The sequence below is a fragment of the Scyliorhinus canicula genome, chromosome 12, assembly GCF_902713615.1.
Source record: "Scyliorhinus canicula chromosome 12, sScyCan1.1, whole genome shotgun sequence".
NCBI classification, from domain to species: domain Eukaryota; kingdom Metazoa; phylum Chordata; class Chondrichthyes; order Carcharhiniformes; family Scyliorhinidae; genus Scyliorhinus; species Scyliorhinus canicula.
The window spans coordinates 5,360,461-5,380,613 of NC_052157.1; the positions used below are offsets into that span (position 1 = coordinate 5,360,461).

A 20,153-nucleotide genomic window follows, 5' to 3' on the forward strand; every position below is an offset into this window, starting at 1 on the left:
CCCTCCAGCGCCAGTACGTCCTTTCTCAAGTAAGGAGACCAAAACTGAACACAATACTCCAGGTGTGGTCGCACTAACACCTTATACAATTGCAACATAACCTCCCTAGTCTTAAACTCCATCCCTCTAGCAATGAAGGACAAAATTCCATTTGCCTTCTTAATCACCTGTTGCACTTGTAAACCAACCTTCTGTGACTCATGCACTAGCACACCCAAGTCTCTCTGAACAGCGGCATGCTTTAATATTTTATCATTTAAATAATAATCCCGTTTGCTGTTATTCCTACCAAAATGGATAACCTCACATTTGTCAACATTGTATTCCATCTGCCAGACCCTAGCCCATTTACTTAACCTATCCAAATCCCTCTGCAGACTTCCAGTATCCTCTGCACTTTTCACTTTACCACTCATCTTAGTGTCATCTGCAAACTTGGACACATTGCCCTTGGTCCCCAACTCCAAATCATCAATGTAAATTGTGAACAATTGTGGGCCCAACACGGATCCCTGAGGGACACCACTAGCTACTGATTGCCAACCAGAGAAACACCCATTTATCCCAACTCTTTGCTTTCTATTAATTAACCTACAATCCCTCCCATAAAGAGAACAAAACTGGAGCAAGCCCTTAACCCAACTAAGAAGACAAACCCCCTCCCCTTCGCCTGACAGTTGCAGCAGGACCTCCACCCAAACAAAACTCGCCTCCAGGCTATTAGCGAGGCAAAGACTATGACATCCTCCTTTGTCCCTGCCAGTAGCACCGATGAGTCACACACTCCAACTTGAAAAGAAAAATCATAAGACGTAGGAGCAGGATTAGGCCAATCGGGTCTGCTCCGCCATTCAATCATGGCTGATATTTTTCTCATCTCCATTTTCCTGCCTTCTCCCTATAACCCCTGATCCCCTTATTAATCAAGAACCTATCTATCTGTCTCAAAGACACAGTGAATTGGCCTCCATAGCCTTCTGCGGCAAAGAGTTCCACAGATTCATCACCCTCTGGCTGAAGAAATTCCTCCTCATCTCTGTTTTAAAGGATCGTCCCTTCAGTCTGAGATTGCGTCCTCTGGTTCCAGTTTTTCCGACAAGTGGAAACATCCTCTCCACGTCCACTCTATCCAGGCCTCGCAGTATCCTGTAAGTTTCAATAAGATCCCCCCATATCCTTCTAAACTCCAACAAGTACAGACCCAGAGTACTCAACCATTCCTCATATGGCACTTCATTCCAGGAATCATTCTTGTGAACCTCCTCTGGACGCTTTCCAAGGCCAGCACATCCTTCCTTAGATACGGGGCCCAAAACTGCTCTCAATACTCTTATCCAAGTCATTTCTTGGTTGTAAGGGGGAATCCTTGAACTCTTAGCACAACTCATTTGGGGCATATTCATAGAAAAATAATAAACTTCAAACAACCTGATATGCTCCTTCCTCCTCTGACTCTTCCTCCCTCATATTCTTAAAGACCTATATTTTTCTGTCCTTTAGAGGAATTACTTGTTTATTGTTTAGAATGCTCATGCTGCTTTCGCCCTTAATGTAGTCCTTATTGTATTTTTATTTACATTGTTGCAAAATGCAATAACGTTTTCCACATGTCCTGCTGTAGGTATACGTACGGTTGAGACCCTTCTTTCGGGAATTCCTGGAACGGATGTCTCAGATTTATGAGGTAAGTTTGAAAAGAATTTGTAAAGAAAAAAAGGTGCTGTATGATCATTTATAACTATTACATTCCCGTAGACATGAAATGAAAAACGAAAATTTATCACCACTTCAATATTTTCCAAACTACCCAACCCTTTTTTTAAGAAGACTAATACATCTCCGCAGCTCGACGTAAAATAGTGCACTAAGAAATGTTACGCAATAAATTTTTCAACAGCTTGCATATTTTTTTGTAATCTTTATTGTCACAAGTAGGCTTACATTAACACTGCGATGAAGTTGCTGCGAAAATCCCCTAATCACCACATTCCAGCATCTGTTCGGGTACACTGAGGGAGAATTCAGAATGTCCAATTCACCTAACAGCACGTCTTTTGGGAGGAAACCGGAGCACCTGGAGGAAACCCATGCAGGCATGGGGAGAGCGTGCAGACTCCGCATAGACAGTGACCCAAGCTGGGAATTGAACCCCGGTCCCTGGCGCTGTAACGAAACTGAGCTAACCACTGTGCTACCGTTCCGCCCGTTATGGGTTAAGTGGGGTTTGTTTTGGAGTTTGTGTTCTGTCTTTTCTGCCCACCACAAAGTGTTGCTCTGGTACATTGCTGGTTCACAACAGCTGTGCAGCAACAGTTAGAGGTTGCACATGTGGCCTTGTTGAAGTAAAAGGGTGCTGTATAGGCCAAGTTGAAAATCGGACCGACCCAAGAAGCCCAGTTTGAAGTTCCAATTTGATGGCAAAAGGGGCTCTAGGCTGCTCTGTGGTCTCTTCATCTTCAAAAAATCTCTATATTTGCCTCATTCTTGGCTTAAGTTGTTTTTTTTTTTGTAACTTCTGCATGAGGTTCCTTGCACCTAACATTGAAAAATAATGTATTTGTTTGTACTCTACATACTGCTGCTGTGATTAAGTACAGAGAAATTGAAAAATCAGACATTAGCAGATGCAACATTGTAATCTTTCCCTGATCATCTTGCAGATTATTCTGTTCACTGCCTCCAAAAAAGTCTATGCAGACAAATTGCTGAATATTCTGGACCCTAAAAAACAACTGGTCAGGTAAGTGCCTGTGGAGTGATTGTGGTATAGTGAACAAGAATGTTGAGGGGAAAAAGGAGCATTTAAAACCTTCTCATTGTAATTCACCCTCCTCACTCTTTGCCCCCCCCAAACACACACAAGCAAAATCTATGAGAACTGGAGATTTATTTAGAACGATGCATTCCTCTGTTTTATAATCTCTCTCTCTCTCCTTCAAGATTGCTGCACTCCAATTCTGCCCTTGTGCATATTCTTGATTTCAATTGTTCCATTGTTGGCTTCATGCCTTAAGCTGCCTGGGCCTAACCCCATCAAAATCTTCCTTTAAGATGATCCTTAAAACCTACCACTTTGACCAAGAATTATACTATCAGTCCTAATATCTTCCTATGTTGAATGGTGTAAAATGTTGTTTGTCTGCACTCCTGTGAATTGGTTTGGGGAAATTTTACTTACATTAGAGGTGCTGTATGAAATCTCAGAAGGCCATTCACCTGCCAGCTGTGCACGGGTAACTCTACTTGTCCCGCTCCCCTGCTCTTTCCCTGTATCCCTGCAAATTTTCCCCCTCGGTGCTTAACCAATTCTCTATTGAAAACCATGATTGAATGTACCGCCACTGCTGTCTCATGCAGCGCATTCCAGATTCTAACCACTGCTGTGTATAAAATAAAGGCCTTCGCTATGGCCTTGGTTTTCTGCCAATCACCTTAAATCGGTGTCCTCAGATTAGCAACCCTTCCATCAATGGGGATCGTTTCTTCCTGTCAATGCTGTCTAGCTTAATGATTTGGAAGACAGCAAGTCATCTGTAAATGAGTGATGAAGTTCCATCTGAAGACCAATATTTTGAGCCTTGACATTTGTGTTCATTAAGCAACAAACAGTGTTTTGAATGAAGCTCGGGATTTGTGGTAGAGATGCACTAAATTTAGTTTATTAAAGCAGCTTTTGAAGTACCCTGCCCAACTCCACTGTGGAGCCACCAGAATAGAGCAGCTTACAGAAGGTCCTTCTCTGATATATTTTATTTTAAAAGTAGGATTGTGGAGTTAGCCAAACTGACAAATACGTTAACTGTTAGGAACCTTGAGGTATTTTTTTTCTTTTCCCCCCTCAATTATCCTCTGTTAAGTGCTGAATATTACTCTTTTCTTCCTCCTTGGCAAAGTGATAATTCTTTGCATTAATCCAAAGTGCAAAGTTGGTCACAGAGCACCTTGCGGACACAATCCTGCCCTTGTCCAATGTGTGCTGTCCGAAGGTCAATGAGGTACCAATATGGTGCAGAAACCTGCCTGATTTCAAATTGATTTAAAGCCCTATAGGCCTCGTTGCTCATATTATGATCAAATATAAGAACTAGGTGCAGGAGTGGCCCCTCGAGCCTGCTCCGCCATTCAATGAGATCATGGCTGATCTTTCTCTGGACTCAGCTCGACCTACCCGTCCGCTCACCGTAACCCTTCATTCCTTTACTGTTCAAAAATCTATCTACCTTTGCCTTAAAAAGATTTAATGAGGTAGCCTCAACTGCTTCACTGGGTAGGGAATTCCACAGATTCACCACCCTTTGTGTGAAGAAGTCCCTCCTCAACTCAGTCATAATGCATATGGGCTGGTTTAGCACAGGGCTAAATAGCTGGCTTTTAAAGCAGACCCATGCAGGCCAGCAACGCGGGTTCAATTCCCATACCAGCCTCTCCAAACAGGTGCCAGAATGTGGTGACTAGGGGCTTTTCACAGTAACTTCATTTGAAGCCTACCTGTGACAATAAGCAGTTTTCATTTCATCTGCTCCCCCTTATTTTGAGGCTATGCCCCCTAGTTCTCATTTCACTCATCCTCCCTGCTTCTATCCTATCTATTTCCTTCATAATTTTATATGTTACTATAGGATCCCCCCTCATTCTTCGAAATTCCAATGGGTATAGTCCCAGTCTACTTAGTCTCTCCTCGTAAGCTAATCCTCTCGACTCCGGAATCAACACGGCTTTATGTTTTACTCTGATCTCCCAATTGTGATTCATTGACTGAGTGACCAGGTTTCTCTCTCTTCTGCTCAAACTACTTATCAATGTAAGACTGGCTGTGATGATCTGCTACCTGATTTCCCGAACTCCAGCTAATGTTTGTGCACAAATAGCAGTTATGCTCACTGCAGTTGTACATTTCCGATAGGGTCGCTGTCACCAAACCTGCCAGAGGTCACATTTGATGCCTTGGTTGATCAGTTTATGTCTATCTTTAAAATGCTTGTGCAACCAAGGGGCTGGTTTAGCTCACCAGGCTAAATCACTGGCTTTTAAAGCAGACCAAGCAGGCCAGCAGCACGGTTCGATTCCCGTACCAGCCTCCCCGGACAGGCGCCGGAATGTGGCGACTAGGGGCTTTTCACAGTAACTTCATTGAAGCCTACTCGTGACAATAAGCGATTTTCATTTCATTTCATTCAGGCTTCAAGATATTTTTCTTTGACTGTATCCTCCTCTTAATCTTCACTCATGTCCATTGTTGTGCTTATTCTTCAATGTATTTTGTCACCTAGGCACAGGTTGTTCCGTGAGCATTGTGTGTGTGTGCAGGGAAACTACATAAAGGATTTGAATATCCTTGGACGAGATCTTTCGAAAACAATCATTATTGACAACTCTCCACAAGCCTTTGCATACCAGGTCAGTGCAATAATCATTGAATAGAGGCAAGATACAGAGTGGAGTGCTTAGAGAGCTCCGAGTTGTGTTCTCATTATTTTGGTGCTTGCTTCGTAGGAATAGTATTAATATCATTTGTTTCAGGATGAATAACTGAGCGTTCAAGTGAGGTTGGATGTGGCAAGTTGTATCTGAGGCACAGACCTATTTCTCCTCTTAACGTTTGCAAGCATTTATCTGGCAACTTAAGTAAGTCTTAGTGGTGCAGGCTGCTGATCCCAACCAAGCTGCTGTGGGGTGACCAGGCATCTCGTATGAGATACACCCAATAAGTTTCACTAGACTGCTATCACACAGCTGGTTAAATTTTGCTCTAATCTACCGTCACAGCCTCCGAAGTCAGATCGGCTTTCTTGAAAGTGAACCCTTGGAAGGTAACGGGTCCTGACTGAATCCCTGGTCGTGCACTCGGATCCTGCGCGGACTAACTGGCGGGTGTGTTCATGGACATCTTAGCATCTCCCTACTCCGTTCCGAGGTTCCCACCTGCTTCAAGAAGGCCACCAGCATAGCAATGCCAAAGAAGAACCAGGCAACGTACCTCAATAACTATCGTCCGGTGGCCTTGACATCTATCATTATGAAGTGCTTTGAGAGGTTGGTCACCAGACACATCAACTCCATACTCCCAGAATGTCTTAATCCACTGCAATTTGCATACCGCCGCAACCATCCCACAGCAGACGCTATGTCCATGGCCTTACGCTCATCCCTGGAGCATCTCGATAACAAGGATTCCTAAGTCAGACTCCTATTCGTTGACTACAGCTCCAACTTAAACACCATAATCCAGCCAAGTTCATATCAAAACGCTAAAACCTCGGACTTGTCTCCTCCCTCTGCAACTGGATCCTTGACTTTCTGACCCATAGACCACAATCAGTGAGGATAAACAACAACATCTCCATGATAGACCTCAATACCGGGGCCCCGCAAGGCAGAGTACGTAGCCCCCTACTATACTCGCTGTACACACACGACTGCATGGCAAAATTCGGCTCCAACTCTATCTGTACGTTTATTGATGACACAACGGTAGTGGGTCGGATCTCGATCAGCGATGAGTCAGAATACAGGAGGGAGATAGAGAACTTTGTGGCCTGGTCTAACAGCAACAATCTCTCCGTCAACGTCAGCAAAACTAATGAGCTGGTCATTGACTTCAGGACGTTAAGTATGGTGCACACCCCTGTCTGTATCAGGTGAAGATGCTTGACAGCTTCAAATTCCTCGGTATGCACATCACCAAAAATCTGGTCCACCAACGTCAATACTACGACCAAGAAAGCACAACAGTGCCTATACTGCCTCAGGAAACTTAAGGAAATTCGGAATGTCAACACTGACTCTTACCAACTTTTACAGATGCACCATAGAAAGCATCCTATCTGGCTGCCTCACAGCCTGGTATGGCAACTGCTCTGCCCAAGACCGTAAGAAACTACAGAGTGGTGAACACAGTCCAGTCCATCACGCGAACCCGCCTCCTATCCATTGACTCCATCTACACCTCACGCTGCCTGGGGAAAGCGGGAAGCATAATCAAAGACCCCTCCAACCCGGGTTATTCTCTCTTCCAACCTCCCATTGGACAGGAGATACAAAAGTTTCAGAACACGGACTAACAGATTCAAAAACATCTCCTTCCCCGCTGTTACCAGACTCCTGAATTACCCTTTAATGGACTGAACTGATCTTTTCACACATCCCACATCCTCTCTACTGAGTAGTACTACACTCTGTATGCTTCACCCAATGCCTATGTCTGTGTATTTACATTGTGTATTTGTCGTAAGACCTATGTTTTTCATGTGAACTTAACATTTATATTGGAGGCAGTATAGCAACGGTTCACTAAATTGGTCCTTGGGATGAAGTGGTTGTCACATAACAAGAGTCTAAGTAAATTTGGCTTATATACTGAATGAAATGAAATGAAAAATGAAGTGAAATGAAAATCGCTTATTGTCACAAGTAGGCTTCAAATGAAGTTACTGTGAAAAGCCCCTAGTCGTCACATTCTGGCACCTGTTCGGGGAGGCTGGTATGGGAATTGAACCGTGCTGCCGGCCTGCCTTGGTCAGCTTTAAAAGCCAGCTATTTAGCCCAGTGCTAAACCAGCCCCTGAATGAGATGTGAGCTCAAAATCCACAAAGTTCTGAAGGGGGGTGGTTTCTTTGATGGGGTGGATGTGGAGAGATAGTTTCTGCTGCCGACAGTCAAAAATATGGGGGCACAGTCTCTGGATATGGGTCTGATTATTTTGGACTGAGATGAGGAGAATATTATGGATGCTCTGCTTTGAACACATTCAAGGCTGGGTTAGGTAGATTTTTATCAGGAATTTTAGGGGAAATGGAGTATGTAACACAAGATAAGCCATGATTGTATTGAATGGTAGAGCAGGCTCAACGGGAAATGTGATCTACTCTTGCTCCTATTTCTTTTGTTGTTACGTTCCTGAGGTCTTTAAGATAATGAAGGAGTTTGGCAGGGTAGATACAGATGTTTCAACTTGCAGGTGAGATCGTAACTAGGAGCCATAAGTATAAGCTGACCATCAATAAGTTCAAGCGGGAATTCAGCAAAAGGAGAAATATCTTTACCCAGAGAGTGGTTGGAATGTGGGGCTCAGTTCCACCAAAAATAGTTGCGGGGACTAGGGTCGATGCACTTCAAGGGAGGAAAGGGGAAAAAGGATATGTTGATGGGGGTAACTGAAAAGGGGTGAGAGGAGCTTTTTGTGGGGCATAAACACTGGCATGGATATGTTGGGGCTAATGGTCTGTTTAAGTGCTGTAAATACACTGTGATACCAATATATTCTCGATAGGGGTGGTGGTGTGTCTGTGTAACATGGACGATATATCGGTCCTCATGCGCACACTTTGTCTTTGGGGAAGTTAGTGTTGACTTTGCAGGAATTTCTGGCTGCCTTCCTGATTGTGAGTGATATTGGGCGGAATTCTCCGACCCCCCGCAGGGTCGGGGAATCACCCGGGACCGGCGTAAATCCCGCCCCCGCCGTGGCCGAAATTCTCCGCCACCCGGGAATCGGCGGGGGCGGGAATTGCGCCCCGCCGGTCAGCGGGCCCTGCGCGGCGATTCTCCGGCCCGCGATGGGCTAAAGTCCCGCCGCTGTCAGGCCTCTCCCGCCGACGTGGTTTAAACCACCTCTGTGCCGGCGGGAGCGGGCCTCGGGGGGACGCGGGGCGATCGGGGCCCACCGATCGGCGGGTGGGCCTGTGCCGCGGGTGCACTCTTTTACTTCCGCCGCCACGGCCTCCACCATGGCAGAAGCGGAAGAGACCCCCTCCACCGCGCATGTGTCGGTGGTGACGTCGGCAGCCGCTGACGCTCCGGCGCATGCGCGGACTCACGCTGACCGGCGAAGGCCTTTCAGCCAGCCCCGACGCCGGGCGGCGCCAAAGGCCGTTGGCGCGAGTCGGCGGAGCGGGAGTCACTCCGGCGCGGGCCTAGCCCCTTCTCCGCACCTTCGGGGAGGCCCGGCGGCGGAGTGGTTGGCGCCACTCCGCTACGCCGAGACCCCCCCCCCCCCCCCCCCCCGCCCCGCCCCGCCGGGTAGGGGAGAATTTTGCCCATTGTGTGGAGGAGATATTCTGTGAGTATTCACTGGCTTTAAGTTTGAAAGTACTATGAATTTTTTATTTGCCCTTTTTCATGTGACCTCTTGAATGAGCCCGCTTGTCCAGTTGGAGGTATAATTAGTGTGAAAGTTGGGAGTTTTTGTCTTGCAGCTTTAGCTGTAGTAGTACGTTTAACACTCTGTACACATTACTGCCATGTTCAAATGTTCTTTCACTCTTTTTCTCACAGCTGTCCAACGGTATTCCAATTGAGAGCTGGTTCATGGATAAGAATGACACCGAGCTTTTGAAACTGATTCCCTTTTTAGAGAAACTTGTAGAACTGGTAAGTTATGGTGCCTGTTAATAGATCAGTTTGATTTAAATTTTTTAATAAAGTCCTATTTTCATAGATATATTCCTTAACGAGAGGACGATCCAATGCTTGATAATTTGTCTTGGTCAAGTTAGCGAATCCAAACTAGTGATTGAATGCTGTAGTTGGTCTCCGTGCCTTTGGAAGGCAGGCATATCACCCAACGTCCCTGATCTCAAATTTCTGCTCAAGGGCTCCGGATGGAAATGCATATGGGGATGTCTGAGGGCAGGCATGGATTTAACTCTGCTGCCCTGCTGGTTGAATAGTTCTGCTGGGATCTATGGATTCAAATGGCAGAGCAAACAAATACCAGTAGAAATAAAGGAGTGCTCTTTACAGAAGGTTCTCAAGTTATAATTGTTAGCCATCAGGTATTGAAGGTCATAAGTACCTAACTAAGATGTTAAACTTGCTGTTCATGCTACACAATGCTTAGCCGTTGAGCATCTCACATTCTGTGATGCCTGAACCTACACAGCTTCTTAAGCTCCCCAACCCTACTGCAGAAGCAGCACAAGGGCATTTTGAGGGCTTTGACCTGACTCTCACCACTCCCTAACCCAGGGGCAATTATACAGGAGATTCTGTTATCTGGTAATGAAGCAAAGGTGTTGCCATCAAATCCAAAATTTAAATGTGCCTATTTCTCCTTTAATATGCTGTTCTCAGAATGAAGATGTTCGACCTCATATCAGAGAGAAATTTCGTTTGCACGATTTGCTCCCTCCGGATTAAGAACTCATTGCCAACACCATCTCTGAAGGGGGAGGGGGGGGGGCGGAGAAGACAAAAGCAGGACCCTTTGGACTACAAGACATTGCCATTGCTGTTGAAATTTGCATTTTTGTACCTCGTCTTGCTTTTCTTGTCTTGGGCACCCACAGTTAACCAAGGGGTTGCAGAGAGTGAACACAGTCTTGAAGTTTAGGTGGGTCTGAACCGGAAAGGATATTGCAGGGTTTTTTAAATCAAAAAAGGAAACGGTATATGCAGTCAAAAATCCAAGCACGCAGATCTTGATAGCACATATATAGCACGCAATAGATGTACTGTTGTCCCAGTTGGTGTGCTTCTAAAGACTGCTGGATAACAAGTATGAAATGCTGTGGTCTATTGCAATACATGTTGATGACACTTTTTGACTGTATCTGCTGTAAATGGTTAGCGCTTTTCTTTGTTGCATAAAAAAAATCAACACTTTCTAAAAGTACTTCTGTTTCTGCCACCAGCATTTTGTTTAACCTGTATTGTCACAGGTTTACATAAGAGGAGAAAACTGATTCTGTTTTCCCCTCTGGTGCTTCTTAAAGTGGGCCTGTGCCCACTTTTTAAAATGTAGGTCTCATTTCAACAGGAATGGCCAGTATATTAAACACAAACATTTTACCAGTTCAGGTTTTAGGCTTTTATGTTTTCCCTAGTGTATGAAATTATATCCAATTATAAAAGCATTCCTTTTAACTATAATGCATTGTAGATTCCCTTTTTACCCCCTTCCAAAACAAAGGAGAGAATCTTTCCTAATTTGATCCACCACCTTCCTGCTTTGTCTGCCTGTGAAGTAATGTATATTTGTTAAAATTAAATAAAGAATCTATAGATTAGTCAAAATTAAATCGGATACATAACAGACAAATTTATTTATATTAAAGAACAGAAGCATTCGCCCACAGTAGCTACAACCTTTTAAAAGAAGGGATGAGGGTACAAGAGGAGAGACTGATACAAAAATTCAAAGTATAGCGATGAGATTTTAGTCTTGATCCGACGTTCGTAAATTGCAGTCTCTGCCTGGCTGTAACTTGGACTTCAATTTTTTTGTGGGAGGTGTGGGGTGTCAGAGAGGACATGGGACGGGGAAGAAGTAAGAAAGATTGCAACAAAATCCAACAGGCTCAGGATCCTTTCAGTGTCCAGTCTGCTTTTCAAGCATCTATTGTTGCACTAAACATTTGTCCTACTGTGTGAAATCCTTAGGGAAGCGAGAGCAGTGGTGGCAGGCGCAGCAGGAGAATGAAAGTGTGCTAACTAAATTTGTGGGCCCGTGTTCTGGTTGTTCTTCCCTTCCCCTCTTTTCCCCCCCCCTCCCCACTCATTTTCACCCTCCCCATCCCCAACAATAAAAGATACCCGGTCCCAGGCACCTTGTAAAAATACTTTGCCCCATTTGCTGGTCCATTTGCTGGCTTACTTTTTCCACAGTATCGTTTTCTCGCAGAAGCATAGCATGAATTGCCTCTAGACTGCATCGATATGCCACAGGCATCGCCATGGATTCATTTCCTAAAAGGAAGCTGGAGAAAGCGGCACTTTTTTTTGTGAAGAGGGAACTAGATGCATTTTCTTTGGTTTAAATCTCTAGAAGATTGTTCAGGACGAGGTATGTGGTCGCAAAGAAAAGGTGAGCAGCACATGAATGAGGATGCCAGTTAAATTTTTTTATGTATATTACCAATTTACCTGTACAAAACTTTCTTGTACAAAACTACATGCAGCTTCATTTTAAAAAAAAAAATCCTTAAAATAAGGAAAAATCTTTTTAAAGAAAGCGGTTTAATTTTTGTATTTTTGATTTTACAAAAGGCATGAGTTATGTCTACTTTTTCTGTGTATTAATGAAGATTTTAACTTTTCATCAGGTTGAGCGTTTTTCTTACTATTATCTATTGTGTATGTAGTTAGCACATTGTGACACTGAAACGTTAAAATCTAGCATGTAGAAATAAGCCTGTTTTTTGTCGGGAGGAAGAAAACCCTTTTATCCTTCATTAAAATATTTTAATCATGGCAGGTTTTTCTGCAGAAAATAATTTGAAAAGCGTTTGCATTTCAGAGAAATACTGATTTTGTATTTAAAGAAAGGTATTTTGCTTGCAGGAATCTATTTACTACAGATTCACTTTAATGATAACCTTTGAGATGTATTTAAGTACCTTTAGGGCATCTGGGCATCTTTCTTTATGCTGTTTGTCATTTTGTCTTTATTGAAATAAAAATGTACAGAACATTACTTTTACAAATGTTACAAACGTTTTGAAGTTTTCCAAACTCCGCGTCAGAGTAACCCAAACTTGAGTCCGCGGCACCTGCTCGCTCTCTTATCTCTGTACCTTGCTCTGCTTCAAATAATCTGATTTTTCTTCAAAAGGAGCAACGGTCTGTGCCCCAACTTCTCCCCGTGACAAAACATTTCATGCTCTAACTTTATGTTTTGCATTTAATGCCTTAAGAAGGCAGCAAAAGTAGGAAGTTTAAGCTGGATTTCCTTACTAGGGTTGAGGCAAAGAGTCAATATGAGTTAGTGAGCCACCCCTCATTTGGGTGGATGGGAGCAACAGGAAATCTAGCTCCTCTTCACCCTCCTCACTTTGTCTGAAAAGAAATTCAGCTGCATGGATGAAATTCTGGATGTTATCGGTATTAATCTGGACTCAAATGTCAAAGCTGCTGCTCTTGTGGTGAAGCATCCTTTACATTAGAACAGAAGAAATAGGAGAAGGAGTAGGCTATTCAGTCCCTTGAGTTTGCTCCACCATTCAATAAGATCATGGCTGATCTGATTGTGGCCTTAACTTCATTTTCCTGTCTGTTTCCCAATAACCCTTGATTCCCTTGTTGATCCAAAATCTTTATCCAGTGTGTAGTTAAGCAGGTCGAATAGGATATGGAGATTCAGTGGCTTACCCGTCCCTCTTATGTTGATTTATATGATCTTGGCTATGGTAGTTCTGCATGCAACCTTGGTTTTGTCCTGCTCTCCAGCTGTATATGGAGGTGTCAGAATCACCCAGGGGTTCCCCATTATCCAGCAAGATAAGCTGGAGTTGAATGTATGTTGAGGTTTGAGGGCTCTAATTTGCCCAACTGTTGTCAACGTTCAATTCAAGGCTCCACTATGAGTAATGGGCTCTTTGCAGAGGCATCATTTGTGTGCTCTTGTCCTGCTGAAACCAGGCCTCGAGTTGGCTTATGTTTGAGCCGTCATTAATTAGCGTAAAAATCACCCCTGGGCGTCACATGGTACGATCCAGTTGAGGGAAGTGTGATTTCAATTCTGCCAGGTTCTGCATACTGATCACATACCAGTGTCGTATCATCTTGAATTCTGTGCCTGAAGACAGGTCCGACCTACAGCCTCAAAACCTCCATCACTGGTCGGGCAAGGTGGCAGGTCCTGAATCCACCCCATAGGATATAAGGTTTGAACCCCTGCTGTTGGCACCAGTGTGATCCACACCGGCTGCCTAGCCAACTGAGGCAATCGACCTCCAAAGAAGTCCCAAGTTGCTGTGGCAATAAACATTTTTACATGCATGTTGCAGCCTGGAGCCAGAGGCTGCAATTTATTTCCATCATATGGCTGACCAGGAATCTGTCCTGCTCTTACTGCCTGCGTATGTGTATACATGGTATAAAAATTTCTCACACACATCTGACAGTCACTTGAAGTTGGACACTAATTCTGATTGAATTATGGAATTACATGGAATGAACCACGCAGAAACAGAAGATTTGGTGCACTGATCATGGTGGTGCTGATTCTCCTCCCCTCCTTCACCTGAAACAAAACATTCACGGTTCTGGAATTGGATCCAATGTTATAGATAGCTGCAAAGTTCATCCGTGAGCTTCTCCTGCTCCTCGAAACTCTTTAATGGTTGTTGCAGGTCTCTTTGCAGCAGTCAAACCTGCACATGTACTGGGGGGGAACTAGTTCTCCTCATAGCTTGATTGTTTAGACAGTGAGCAGAATATCCAGACAGACTTGGAATTTGTGTTCCGTTTGCGTGGAGTATGGGATGCTCGCCATTAGAGGAAAGCTGATTCGGATTCTTGCTCTAATCTGTATAAATACTTGTGTGGATGCCTGGTGACCATAGCTGAATGACCTGCAAGCTCACATTAATATTCACTTGGGCAAGGTGCTGTGGGACTGTAGCTCATCACTGAGTTAAGATCTTGAGGGTCGGCGAGAAGGCGTTGAGACTAAAAGAAAAAAGCGAATGAAACCCTTCATTCAGACTGTACCACATTCCTTTGCCACTCTTGGACTAGTTGTGAAAATTTTTAACCTCTTTTTGTCCTTTTATGTTTGCTGATTCTGATGCTTTGCTTTAGCTACTTTCTTTTACGAATTATTCACTGCTCCCCATTTCTCCAGTTCCATCCTTACAAATTGGCATCTAATTAATATTGAAACCCATTAACTTTCCATATCCACTAAACTTTGTTAGGATCTCCAAACTTATTTGGTGCCACTTGTATACTTTGTACTGGTTGTTTCGCTGGACTATTTGGATAACTTGAGTCTGCAACACTGGCAGGGTTGAATATAAAACCTGGATTAAGGAAACGATTATCAATTTCACCCTTCCAAGAAACTGTGTTTTGCATCAATGTGGACTCTGCAACTTTATCCAACATTGGATGAATAACCACAAGCAAACCCCCCAAGCTTTATAAACAATGCTGTCTCCATGGAGTAATCGAACAAAGTCCATAATAAACAATGTTTGCTTTTGTTACTATTGGAAAGTATATACAATCAATAAATTTTTTTAATGAAAGATTCCTGCTCCGTCTCTGTCTTTTGTTTTATTCTTCTTCTCACCCATTTTTGGCATTACGTTGTCCTCTGATTTGAAGAGCCTTGATTACGTGGACAGCCCTCTCACCTCTGAGTCAGCAGGTATTGGGTTCAAGTCCCACTCCAGAATCTTGAACACACAATCTAGGCTGAAGCCAGCAATGAACTGTTGTATTTTGGGTGTGATATTAAACCAAGACCCCCGTCCCCTCAGAACACAAATGACTGACATTGTTAAGAAGGAAAACTTTGGAATTTTCCAATGTCCTGAGCAATAATATCCTTCAGCCAACATCACTAAACCATATAATCTGATCGTTATGTCATTGCTATTTGTGGAACCTTGCTGTGCGCAAATTAGCTGTCGCATTTCCTAGACCACCACAGTGACTACACAAACAAAACATAAGAGGTTTACAACATGAAAACAGGCCCTTCGGCCCAACTTGTCCATGCCGCCCAGTTTCAACACTAAGCTAGTCCCAATTGCCCACATTTGGCCCATAACCTTCTATAACCAGCTTTCCCATATAACTGTCTAAATGCTTTTTAAAAGACAAAATTGTACCCACCTCTACTACTGCCTCTGGCAGTTCCAGATACTCGCCACCGTCTGTGTGAAAACATTGCCCCTCTGGACCCAATTGTATCTCTTACCCGAACTGTGCACAGTATTCCAAGTGTGGCCGTACTAATGTCTTGTACAACTTCAGCAAAACGTCCCAACTCCTGTATTCTGACCAATGAAACTAGACACGCTGAATGCCTTCTTCACCGCCCTGTCCACCTGTGACTCCACCTTCAAGGAACTATGAACCTGTACTCCGAGATCTCTTTATTCTATAACTCTCCCCAACTCCCTACCATTAACTGAGTAGGTCCTGTCCCGATTGAGTGTACCAGAATACATCACGTCACATTTATCTAAATTACACTCCATTCATCGGCCCACTGGTCCAAATCATCAAGATCCCGTTGCAATCCTTGATAACCGTCATTGTCCACTATGCCACCAATCTTGGTGTCATCTGCAAACTTGCCATGCCGCCTAAATTCTCATCCAAATCAGTAATATAAATAACAAATAACAGTGGACCCAACACTGAACCTTGAGGCACACTGCTGGTCACAGGCCTCCAGTTTGAAAAGCAACCCTCTACAACCACCCTTTGTCTTCTGTTTAGTCAATTGGCTACCTCACCCCAGATCCCATGAGAGATTTAGCCTTATGCAACAACCTACCATGCGGTACCTTGTCAAAGGCATTCAATATTTTGCCTTTTAATTCAGATCTAAGATGAATGAGACTCAGAGGGGCTAGTTAAAAAGTGTAATTGAAGTTAAAAGCTATTCCTTTTTTAAAAAATTTATATCCAATTTTATTTTCAATTAAGGGGCAGTGTTTGGGGGTGAGACCCACGCAGACATGATGAGAATGTGTAAACTCCACACGGACAGTGACCCAGAGCTGGGGTCGAACCTGGGACCTCAGTGCCCTGAGGCAGCAGTGCCGCCTTCCCATGTGATTTATTATTGGGTTTCTGGTAACTTTATTTTTCTGTTTACTTACATTCTTTCATTGGAGATGTGGCGCCATCTAATGGTAGAAATTGAATACTTCAGTGGTGACATGTCAATGTCTCAAGTACTTACATTGCCACAAGGAAACGCATTGGAAAGTAAAAGGATAAAAGCCTATGAGGTCCATTGAACTTGTTTGAAAGAATTATTGATGGTGACATTAATTTCTCTTTGTTTTCTGCCACACACAGACATGGTGGTAGACAGATCTGATTTTAAACAAGTTTGGTCAGTTCTTAATACTGTTCCTAGCCACACACAAAAATTCCTGTCAAGCACGGTGGCGCAGTGGGTTAGCACTGCTGCCTCACAGCACCGAGGTCCCAGGTTCGATCTCGGCTCTGGGTCACTGTCCGTGTGGAGTTTGCACATTCTCCCCGTGTCTCTGTGGGTTTCGCCCCCACAACCCAAAGATGTGTAGGGTAGGTGGATTGACCACGCTAAATTGCCCCTTAATTGGGGGGAAAAATGAATAGGGTACTCAAATTTTTTTTTTAAATACTGTTTGTAGCCTCTTTACAAAATCTTGATCATTTGTTGCATTTTAAGCTTACTCGATGGCCCACTGGTTAATGTTGAGGGATACAGCTGGTCCAAGACAGCAAATCTCAATAAAGAGATATCCTAGATGGGAATGATCCTACTTTCACCTAGTATCTATGGGAGCATACTTGTCGGTAGGAATCACTTGCTTAGTGCTTCCATTGGATGCTTTGCTTCCCTCCCTCTCCAGTGGATACTGAGGTGTATTACGCCCCCCCCCTCCCCCCCCCCACTATCCCAGGTCAATGAGGAGGATACTTCTATCAAACCTGACATCCATTTCCACTGATTCCTGCCTTCATTATAATCCTCAATTTTCAGAATATGAAATGAAATGAAAATCACATTGTCACAAGTAGGCTTCAAATGAAGTTACTGTGAAAAGCCCCCAGTCATAAGAACTAGGAGCAGGAGTAGGCCATCTGGCCCCTCGAGCCTGCTCCGCCATTCAATGAGATCATGGCTGATCTTTTGTGGACTCAGCTCCACTTTCCGGCCCGAACACCATAACCCTTAATCCCTTTATTCTTCAAAAAACTATCTATCTTTACCTTAAAAACATTTAATGAAGGAGCCTCAACTGCTTTACTGGGCAAGGAATTCCATAGATTCACAACCCTTTGGATGAAGAAGTTCCTCCTAAACTCAGTCCTAAATCTACTTCCCCTTATTTTGAGGCCATGCCCCCTAGTTCTGCTTTCACCCGCCAGTGGAAACAACCTGCCCGCATCTTTCCTATCTATTCCCTTCATAATTTTTAATGTTTCTATAAGATCCCCCTCATCCTTCTAAATTCCAACGATACAGTCCCAGTCTACTCAACTGCTCCTCATAATCCAACCCCCTCAGCTCTGGGATTAACCTAGTGAATCTCCTCTGCACACCCTCCAGTGCTAGTACGTCCTTTCTCAAGTAAGGAGACCATAACTTAACACAATACTCCAGGTGTGGCCTCACTAACACCTTATACAATTGCAACATAACCTCCCTAGTCTTAATCTCCATCCCTCTAGCAATGAAGGACAAAATTCCATTTGCCGCCTTAATCACCTGTAAACCAACTTTCTGTGACTCATGCACTAGCACACCCAGGTCTCTGCACAGCGGCATGCTTTAATATTTTATCGTTTAAATAATCCCGTTTGCTGTTATTCCTACCAAAATGGATAATCTCACATTTGTCAACATTGTATTCCATCCGCCAGACCCTAGCCCATTCACTTAACCTATCCAAATCCCTCTGCAGACTTCCAGTATGATCTGCACTTTTCGCTTTACCACTCATCTTAGTGTCATCTGCAAACTTGGACACATTGCCCTTGGTCCCCAACTCCAAATCATCTATGTTAATTGTGGGCCCAACACGGATCCCTGAGGGACACCACTAGCTACTGATTTCCAACCAGAGAAACACCCATTAAGCCCCACTCTTTGCTTTCTATTAATTAACCAATCCTCTAGCCATGCTACTACTTTACCCTTAATGCCATGCATCTTTATCTTGTGCAGCAACCTTTTGTGTGACACCTTGTCAAAGGCTTTCTGGAAATCCAGATATACCACATCCATTGGCTCCCCGTTATCTACTGCACTGGTAATGTCCTCAAAAAATTCAACTAAATTAGTTAGGCACAACCTGCCCTTTATGAACCCATGCTGCGTCTGCCCAATGGGACAATTTCTATCCAGATGCCTCGCTATTTCTTCCTTGATGATAGATTCCAGCATCTTCCCTACTACCGATGTTAAGCTCACTGGCCTATAATTTCCTGCTCTCTGCCTACCTCCTTTTTTAAACAGTGGTGTCACGTTTGCTCATTTCCAATCCACCGGGACCACCCCAGAGTCTAGTGAATTTTGGTAAATCATCTCTAGTGCATCTGCAATTTCTCTAGCCATCTCTTTTGGTACTCTGGGATGCATTCCATCAGGGCCAGGAGACTTGTCTACCTTTAGCCCCAGTAGCTTGCCCATCACTAACTCCTTAGTGATAACAATCCTCTCAAGGTCCTCACCTGTCATAGCCTCATTCGCCACATTCCGGCTCCTGTCCGGGGAGGCTGGTACGGGAATTGGACCGTGCTGCTGGCCTGCCTTGGTCTGCTTTCAAAGCCAGTGATTTAGCCCAGTGAGCTAAACCAGGCTTAATCCTGAATGACTTGTGCAAAAAAAGAAACCAAATAGCACAAAATCTATATTGAACAACTCGAATGGAAATAAGTCCAGCCTCATCTTTCAGTTCCTAATCAAAGCATCACAAAACTTTATGAATAAGCTTTGCTACACTTTGCCGTCCCTCAATTTGCTGTTGGTTTACCAATGGTCAAGTTAATTCTGATTTGTTAGGAATACTGTATCGTTTCCAATTCCATCCTTTTTCTTTAAAGTTAAAGTACCCAATTCTTATTTCCAGTTAAGGGACAATTTAGCGTGGCCAATCCACCTACCCTGCACATCTTTGGCTTGTGAGGGTCAGACCCACGCAGACATGGAGAATGCAAGCTCCACGCAGTCAGTGAGCCGGAGCAGGGATCGAACCTGGGTCCTCACTGCTGAGTGGCAGCAGTGTTAACCACTCTGCTGCCATGCCGCCTCTCCAATTGCATCCTTTTTCAATGCTTTTTTTCTTATAAATTTAGAGTATCCAATTCATATTTTCCAATTAAGGGACAATTTAGCGTGGCCAATCCACCCACCCTCCACATCTTTGGGTTGTGGGGGCAAAACCCATGCAAACACAGGGAGAATGTGCAAACTGCACACAGACAGTGACCCAGAGCCGGGATCGAACCTGGGACCTCGGCACCAACATGCTGTCCTCTTCAATGCTAGTCTATTAACAGTACAAGAGGGTGCTGAGTGGCTGCCAGCAAGTTATCAGTGATGCAGTACAATCAAAGAGTTCAAAGGCTTTTAAGCTTGTTTCAAATCATATCTGAAGACCTATGCTTTGGATCTGAGGGATGACAATCTGACATACTGCAGCTCCGACCTAATGTGTTAGATTAAAGCTTGCATTCAATTGGACCAGTCATGGCTT

The 20,153-nt window shown here is 43.9% G+C and overlaps 1 protein-coding gene across 6 annotated transcripts in view; it reads left to right on the forward strand.

Moving 5' to 3' along the window:
* Positions 1–14,969, forward strand: part of LOC119974380 (CTD small phosphatase-like protein 2) — a 105,797-nt gene extending 90,828 nt beyond the window's left edge. For all 6 annotated transcript variants that reach the window (XM_038813180.1, XM_038813179.1, XM_038813184.1 and 3 more), the window contains 5 exons: positions 1,622–1,684; positions 2,661–2,740; positions 5,271–5,397; positions 9,274–9,369; positions 10,072–14,969. In XM_038813180.1, the coding sequence (XP_038669108.1) occupies positions 1,622–1,684; positions 2,661–2,740; positions 5,271–5,397; positions 9,274–9,369; positions 10,072–10,137 (432 nt within the window). In that variant the 3' untranslated portion in view covers positions 10,138–14,969. The remainder of the gene's footprint in view (positions 1–1,621; positions 1,685–2,660; positions 2,741–5,270; positions 5,398–9,273; positions 9,370–10,071) is intronic.
* The last annotated feature ends 5,184 nt before the right edge of the window (positions 14,970–20,153 follow it).